The sequence below is a fragment of the Zonotrichia albicollis genome, chromosome 9 (assembly GCF_047830755.1).
Source record: "Zonotrichia albicollis isolate bZonAlb1 chromosome 9, bZonAlb1.hap1, whole genome shotgun sequence".
NCBI classification, from domain to species: Eukaryota; Metazoa; Chordata; class Aves; order Passeriformes; family Passerellidae; genus Zonotrichia; species Zonotrichia albicollis.
This window is the reverse complement of record NC_133827.1, coordinates 166,547-175,025: the sequence shown is the minus strand read 5'-3', so window position 1 is coordinate 175,025 and position 8,479 is coordinate 166,547. Positions and strand designations below refer to the sequence as shown.

The following is an 8,479-nucleotide window of genomic DNA, read 5'->3' as shown; positions in this document are numbered from 1 at the left end:
GCGGTGAAACAGAAAATAATCTACCTGGGGTATGAGGTCAGTGCTGGGCAAAGGACTCTGTAGTCACTAACCTAGTGAACCCAGCTCCTTTTCTCAGTGGCATCAAGGAGAAGCAGCACACCACGATTGCCTGGAGACCATTGAAGCTACTTACTCCAGATGCCCAGACTTGAAGGACACTCCTTTGGATGGTGCAGAGACCTGGTTCACTGATAGGAGTAGCCACGTTGCCAGTGGAAAGCGACTTGCTGGATATGCAGTCACTACCTGCAGAGAGGTAACAGAATCTGCACCCTTACCAACAGGCACCTCTGCACAGAAGACCAAAATAATTGCACTGATTCTTTTTCCTTTTTCCTTAGAAATGGCAGGAGGAAAGAGAATAAAATCTATACAGACCCATGGTATGCATTTGGAGTTGTGCATGCACATGGAGCACCTGGAGAGAGGGGGGACTGCTGACCTCACAAGGAAAGAACATCAAACATGCACAAGAGATGGTCGGGATAGTCGGGCTGCTGGAAGCAGTTCAGCTGCCTGAAAAGGCAGCAATTATGCATATTAAGGCACCCCAGAGAGTGAGCTCAGAATTGGAAGAAGGAAATGAACTGGCGGATAGAGAGGCAAAGAAAGCAGCAAAAGGTGAGGTAACTATTGAAGGAGCTCTGATTCCAGGTGGACAAATTTCCCTTGAAGGTAAGCCAGAATACAATAAGAAAGATAGAAAACTAATCAAAGATCAAAAAGGGACATACAACCAAGAAGGGCGGGCTACCATTGAAGGGAAGCTGGTAATCCCTTCCCATTTCTTGTAGTCACTACTAAGGGAGGAGCACCAGAAAACACACTGGGGAATGGATGCCCTGCACACCTACTTGATTGAAAGAATCGTTGCCAGGAATTTTTATGCCGCTATTACTCAAGTGACAGTGTGATCTTTGCCTCCAGACTAACCCCAAAAATACCCCCAGACCAAAATCTGGCTAGACTGGGAGGGGCCATGGGCCTGGACAGCAGTGGCAAATTGACTTATCCATCAGAAGGCAGAAGCTGTTGTCCCTTCCTGGAATGATTTTTGCTCGGAAGTGATTTTCTGCCTTACAAAACCACCATCCACTATTGACTTTCACAGGACAATGACATTCTTACAGAGATACTGTCAAGTTGCCTTGTGTGCTTCTGGCTGCTTTTCTTGCTCTCTGGATGAAAACGTCAGCCCAGCGTCTGATGGCCAATGCTGCGGGTGCTGCCCGTCTGCTGTGGCCAGCAGCTCGTGCCCAAACACAAGCGGGTGCCTTCTGGGCAAGGGGATGGACTGGCATGAGCAGCCATTTTCCCTGGTGAACCTGGGAGGCACCTGGGCAGAAGATTGGGATGACCCTGGCATGAGAGAACATGTGGTGTGTCTCTGATGGTGCTGCCAGCACTGTGAAGGAAGAGCCAAGACAAGCACTGGAAGCAGACACATCCTGCCACTTTCTGCTTGTGAGAGTCTGTCCGAATTTTCCCTCGTCTGCCTCATGATCGTCATTGGGGGACCACTGAAGAGAAGACCCCCCTGCCTGAAATCTCTGGCTCCAAGGGAGAAAGTCATGTGCCTGAGACCTGAGAGCACAGTGCTAAGCCATTGTTCTCACAGGTGTTGTTTGCTGTGCTACACTGAGCCCAAGGAGAAGAAGGGGGCACCGTGCCCTTTGTGCAACAACAGCCTTGGGAGCTGTCCCACCTCTCGGCCTGGCTGGACTTCTCCTGAGTTTCAGGTGGTCCCCGCACAGAAGACTCTCACCTGTTTTACAACCACCGGGACAGACAGACTGAGATGGAAGGAGCCTCTCCATCAAGGACTGAGACATGGAACCCCCATGTGAAAAGGCCCCTCTGCTCCTTCCAAGGACTGGGACTGAAACCCCCAGCCCGGGGCAGGTGTGTGGGGGAGGCAAGCTGACCAAAGCGAGATGTTTGCCTGCAGGTTGTGACCGCTGGACCAAGAAGACAATGGCTCTCGCTTACTGCTGAGAGTATGGACTATCTGTTACATCTATTCCTTATTGTATCTGTATCCCCCCCTCGCAATTTCCAATAGAGTTATCATAATCAAAACCTCTGAGTTAGCGAGAGACTTCGAGATCTCCCCGACGCAACAGGCGGATCCATGACTGGACTGGACCAAAGGACTTCGTCTCTGCATTTGGCAGCTCTATCCCCTCTCTCTATCACTCTCTCTCTCTTTTGTCTCTCTCTTCCCCCATCTTTTTCTCTCCCTTAATCCCTCTATCGCATTTTGCTGTGCTCATTCAATAAAGGTGCATTTGTTTCGATTATCATTGCAAACCCCCTTGTACCATGTCGGTTTTTGTGCACACTGAGATCAAATCCACGAACCATCACGAAACCCATGACGACAGATCGTGACACCCCCAGAGGACCCCTCCCCAAATTCCCCCCCATAGCCCCCCCAGCACCCCCAGACCCCGCTAAAACCCCCTCAAGTTCCCCCCTGACCCTCCCCATATCCCCCCCAAACCTGCTCAAAACCCCTCCCCAAATTCCCCTCACGACCCCTCCAGGACCCCTCACCTGTCCCTGCGCCTCCTCAGCAGCTGCCGGACGCCCCCGTCCTCTCCCAGCGCCTCCCCCGCTCTCTCCTGCTCCTCCCGCAGGACCCGCCCGAGCCCGGGGCGGCTCCCGGGGGTCCCTGAGGGGGTCCCGAGGGGCGGGGGGGGGAGGGGGCGCCCGCTCCATGCCCGGCCCCGGGGTCAGGAGGCGCTGCTTCAGGCTCGGCTCTGATTGGCTGGAGCGGCGCAGGGAGTGCGGGAGTTGCAGCGGGGAGACGCCCGGTGATTGGTTGGTTTCGTGGAGGGCACGGTGACTGACATGGGGGGGCGGGGCGGTGCATGGTGTTTGGCTGCATGGGGCAAAGAAGGCAGGAGTTGCCGAGGGGAGACGCGCGGTGATTGGTTGGTTCAGCTCAAGAGAGGCGGGAGTAGCTGTGGGGTGCGTGCAGTGATTGGTTGGTTCGCCGCGTGAGAGCCGTGCGGTGACTGGCTGGATCAGGCGCACGGGGAGGCCGGTGTTCCTGAGGGGAGACCCACGGTGATTGGTTGGTTTGGGGCGGGGCGCGCTGCTATTGGCTGGGAAAAGTCCGGGATTTTTAAGGGACATTCCTGGTTCTTTGGAGAAAAACTTAGATTTTTAAGGAAAAATTTCCGATTTTTGCAGGAGAAACATTCCCGGATTTTTTGACCCCACATGACCCCAAATAACCTAAATAACCCCCAAATACTCGAAATAAACCCCAAAGAACCCCCCAAAAAATCCCAAATACCTGAAAATGCCCCAAATAACCCCAAGCAAATCCAAATAACCCCCAAAAAACGAACAAAGAAAACCAAATTAAACCCAAAAACCCCCGAATGATTTCAAGTACACCGAGAAAAATCCCATATACACCAACATAACTCCCAAGAACCCCAAATAATTCCAAATAAGCCCAAGTAAACCCAAAAACTTCCAAATAAACACAAATAATTCCAAATAACACCAAATAAACAGAAATAAACCAAGTAAAACCCAAGAAAAACCCTAAAGAGTCCATAAATAACCACAAACAAACCCTAAATAAACCCAAAGAAACCCCAAGAAATACCAGTTCTTTTGGTCCCCACCCTAAAACAGATCGCGACCAATCAGAACACGCGGCACTGATGACGATCCATTTGCTGGGCACAAATTCAGAGCATCGGCCCCGCTCAGCGATTCTCAGCCAATCAGCGCCCTGCCCGACTCTGACTCATCACTTGCCAGCCACAGAACAAGGCCTCTCACTGCGGTAAATAATCACAGACCGCGCGGGGTAATTTCCAGCCAATCAGAGCGTGTCTCGCTGATGACTCATCAGTTGCCAGGAGCGGAATTTGGGGAGGGGGGGAAGGTGACCCTGGGGATGGGCTGGGGACCCCAAATTAATCCAAAATGGGGTCGGGACCCTAAAACGGAGCAGGAGGGGCCTGGAGCCCCCAAAACCAAACACGGGGGAGACGACTGGAGGAACGATCGGAAAGGAGAGAGCAGGGAAAAGAAGGGGGGTGGGACCCCAAAACTGAGCTGGGAGCGGAATGGGACCTCCAAATTGAGGTGGGAGGGGAATGGGACCCCCAAATAAAGCTTGGAGGGGTATGGGATCCCAAAACTGAGCTGGGAGGTGGAGGGGACACTCCAAATTTACCTGGGAGGGGGATGGGACCCCCAAACCAGATGAAGCCAATTTTGTTCCTGGAATAGGTGAAGCAGTTTATGGATACACAAAAAGTCGATGAAGAGGCAACAAGCTGATGTAAGGGGAGAGAGGACCTTCGAGCAAAGGTTGTTATGGCCACCAAGACCCCCCAGTTATTTTCGGGGACATCCCTTAATTATTCTGGTTTTATTACATCAGTCTGTTGCATATTCATAGACCCTCATGCATATCCAAAAACTAATCTACATATTTCCGGAACTATTTTACATGGCCCGACCTTGGGGGTGTCTCCCCATTTCAGGAGCCTCCACTGGAATGGAAAATATATACCCCCTCCCATTGATAAATAATAATAATAAGAAGAATAATAAGAATAATAATTTGAAATTAAGGGGCTCTCAGGAAAAGATATGGGCGTAGAGAGAACAGTTCTTTATTAGGAAAAATTAAAAATACAAATGCAGTAGTAAAAACAAAAAAACAACAATGACAGTGTGAGAATACTCCGGGAATCCAGTGAAAAAGGCTGATCCTCTTGGAATCCAGTGTGAAACGGGCTGATCCCCGGAGAACCCAGTAGAAAAAGAGCTGATCCTTTGGGAATTCAGTGGAAAAGCGCTGATCCTCTGTGAATCCAGTGGGAAAAGCTTGATCCTCTAGGAATCCAGTAGAGAATGAGGCTGATCCTTTGTAATCCAGTGGAAAAAGGGCTGATCCTTTGGGAATCCATTTCTTATCCCCCAAAGACAGGGCAAAGGCAGAGCCGTGGAGTTTTTACAGGGTATCCCAAGGGTGGAGTTGGGGTTGGGGTCAGGGGAGGAGTTCTTAGCAACACAAGAAGGGTGAGATCAAATTCCTGCCTCTTAGCAACAGCAGCACTCCACACAGAACGTGTCCCCAAATACTAAATTCCCTCTAAAACAACTCAGCAATTATGGAACTTCAGATCTATCTATTTGATCAATTTCCTTCATTTAATCCAGTTTTGGGTGTTTTTAAAGGATGAAGGTGAAGCAGAGGCCAAACCAAAAGGCGAAGCAGCCAGGTGTGTTCCCAACATGGATCACAGGGAATGTCAGTGACCAGGGCTGTGCCCAAAGTGCCTCCTCCAGTGGGGGATGGAGCTGGAGCAGCGCACGAAGCTCTGCCCGCACTCGGGGCACTCACAGGGCTTCCCTTAGTGGTGCCTCCGTTGGTGTTGGGTCAAGGCAGAGCTCTGTGAGAAGCTCTTCCCACACTGGGGACACTCGTAGGGCCTCTCCCCAGTGTGGATGCGCCGGTGGGTGACGAGGTGGGAGTTGCACTTGAATCCCTTCCCGCAGTCAGGGCAACGGAAGGGCCTCTCTTCTGTGTGAATCCGATGGTGCAGGAGGAGATTGGAGCTGGCCTGAAACCTCTTCCTGCATTTATCACACTCGTAGGACCTCTCCCCAGTGTGGATGCGCCGGTGTCTGATGAGGTGGGAGTTGTACTTGAATCCCTTCCCGCAGTAGGGGCATTGGAAGGGCCTATCCTCTCTGTGACTCTGATAGTGCTGGAGGAGATTGGAGCTGGTCTTAAACCCCTTCCCACACTTGGAACACTCGTAGGGCCTCTCCCCAGTGTGGGTCCTCTGGTGCACAATCAGGATGGAGCTCTGGCTGAAGCTCTTCCTACACTCCCCACACTCGTAGGGCTTCTCCCCAGTGTGGATCCTCTGGTGCACAATCAGGTCGCCTTTCTGCCTGAAGCTCTTCCCACACTCCTCGCACGTATGGGGCTTCTCCCCACCATGGAGCTGCTCATGGAACACCAGCTCCGAGCTCTGGCTCCATCTCCGGACGCCTTCCTGACCCAGGCTGGCTCTTTCCTCCTCAGATCCCCGCCAGCTGCGTTTGCAGCCCCTCCTCGTGCGGCATCTCCGGGGCTTTTCCTCCCCATTGGCTTCCTGCGCCGTGGAGCCGCTCAAAACAGCCTCTTCCACCAGGTTCTGCCGCGGGCATTTGTCCTCCCTGCTCTCCATGCTCAGCTCCTGCTCTGGGGGAGGAAGGACAAGGACAGGATGGGATTTGCCTCCGTGACACAGGCAAGGGCAAGGAGATCCCCCAGGGCTGAGCTGCAGCCGGGGCCGTGCTGGGCTGGGAGATGGAGCAGCACAGAGGGGAAAGGGGCACTGACTTCCTCCTCACCTGCCTCAGTGTCCCGGGCCATCTTCCTCTTCCTCACAGCCTCCCAGGGTTGGCAATGGGCAATCCTGGTTTGGGGAAAACAAGGGATGAGAGCATTTGTAGGAGTGTCGGGGGGTAGAACGGTCGGGACGGACGGAGACGAGAGAGCTCTGCAAGCCAGGGCGTGGAACTTGTGGTTTATTGCAAAGGGCCTGGGTGCAGGGCCCTGCTGGGAGCTGCCAGGCACAGCTCGGAGCAGGCCCGAGAGAAGAGAGGGGTAGAGAGGGTGAGAGGGTAAGAGAGTAAGAGGAGAAGAGCGTAAGAGAGTAAGGTTCCTGTTACAATACTAAATCTTCTTCTGTGTTGAATGTTCTATTTCTCACTAACCAATCTAGTACAAGATACAAATACTATAGCATTTACATACAGCCTGTAAAAATCATTACATCACAATACTATGTTACATTTTAAACTCTAAAAACTCCTCTTTGGACCCCTTTTATTGAGCTAGTGGGGTCCGCTCTGACCCTTGGATCTGTCTGCGAGCAGAGGGAATTGTTTCATCAAAAGGGGATTACCTTCAGTTGGGCCACACCATTGTTTTCCAGTTGATCACTAACTGAGGTATCTCAGATATTGCTTTCATTTCAATCTTCCTTATACTTTTTATGTTCACAAAATCTTTTGCCAGACAATCGTATTTATAAGGCTTTCCTTCTTCCCCAACACACATTGAATTTGAAGGTCGCTCTGCCCAAGTCCATCTCTACAAGTCACCGGCCATCAGTGCTTCACAAAAACCTCCCAAACACCCAGATTCAGCCCTGAAAAAGCCTCCCAGGAGTTCCCCGTCCCTGGTTCCTCCCCTCTGGTGTTCGGGGGTTCCCCCTGTCCCAGCTGCTGGGGTCACGCTTGGATTGGGGGTCCCCCTTCTCCTCGATGCCACCTTGCCCAGGCTGCTGGCAGTCCCAGCAATGCCAAAAGCTCCCCCGCTTTGCTCTCCCCCTTTCGGGATGCCGGGGCTGTTTGGGCTCCCGGGCTCCCTTCTCCCCTCATTCTCTGCTTTGGGCTGTGAATGAGACGAGGGCTGGTTGTCCCAGACCTGCCAAGTGAGTGCTGGAGTCTCCCACGCTGCGTTTCCAACTTTCCTCGAGGGAAGCAGCCAATAAAGAGACACAGCGAGTGATAAGAGGAGTGAGAGAATCCCCCGGGGTAACTGGGACTGGGTCTCAGAGAGGGGCTGGACCCCTCGGAGCAAGGGAGCAGAGGAGTTTCCAAGCCAAATCCACTAGGAAACGGGACAAAAGGGGCTCCTAAAAATTCTGCTGGTTTGAGGGATAAGAGAGCCCAAGAGCATCCAGAATTAAAACCTGCTGGGTTGAGGAATTAACATTCCAAGAGCATCCACGGTTGAGCAAAATTCTGCCAGATTGAGGATATGCTCAAGACCATCTGGGCTTGGACAGCACAGCTGGCTTGAGGGATATCCAAGAGCACCAGGACTGGCCAGAAACACCGAAACTTGTAATAGGTGATGTGAAAGTGTAGTATATGGTACAGATAATTCATGCTATTAATGTATAAAATATTGTAAAATCCACATTATGTCTTTTGACCATCCTGGCCAGGAGCAGTGTCTTATTCATATACATCCAGTTCCTGGAGTTGGTTGAGATAAACATCGGGGTTTTTAATGAAAGAATAGAAGCTTCCAGGGCGATAATCACTGGCTTCCCCGGGTCACCAGGTCCAGCCAAGAGTGATTAACGCCTCGACATTACAGCTACCACAATGATCCACAGCCCCACTCTGATGCATGTGAATGCTGACTTCCCCGGAGTCTACTGACAACATCAGACACCGGGACTGAGTCTTTGTCCACCTCTGCACAGGTAAAGCCAAGGTTATGCATGGGAAGAGACACAAAGAACATTCGGTCATCTCTGCCTCGAGCAGAACAAACTGTAAAAGAACTCGCTGCCGTGTCAGGCAGCATTTGTGAACAGGGGGAGACTCTGACATTCGCAGGTCAGATCCGTGTTCACCCAGCACCGAACCCGGGCTCGACACTGACCCTTGGCTGTGGTGGTTTGGA

At 51.9% G+C, this 8,479-nt stretch overlaps 1 protein-coding gene across 1 annotated transcript; it reads right to left on the bottom strand.

Annotated features, from left to right (window-relative positions):
* Nucleotides 1-4,703: 4,703 nt before the first annotated feature.
* LOC141730001 (uncharacterized) lies at nucleotides 4,704-6,499 on the bottom strand. The gene is made up of 2 exons (XM_074546645.1): nucleotides 6,406-6,499; nucleotides 4,704-6,253 (listed from the first exon to the last, which is right to left on the bottom strand). Exons 1-2 carry the CDS (start codon nucleotides 6,425-6,427, stop codon nucleotides 5,415-5,417), a joined length of 861 nt encoding a protein of 286 aa, XP_074402746.1. The 5' UTR covers nucleotides 6,428-6,499; the 3' UTR covers nucleotides 4,704-5,414.
* Between the last annotated feature and the right edge of the window lie 1,980 nt (nucleotides 6,500-8,479).

What these genes read in the sequence shown, in the direction of transcription:
- LOC141730001 (XM_074546645.1), bottom strand. Translation starts at nt 6,427, where the DNA reads ATGGCCCGGGACACTGAGGCAG. An exon ending in GGCCCGGGACACTGAGGCAG is followed by an intron (nt 6,254 to 6,405) that starts GTGAGGAGGAAG and finishes TTCCTCCCCCAG; the next exon opens with AGCAGGAGCTGAGCATGGAG.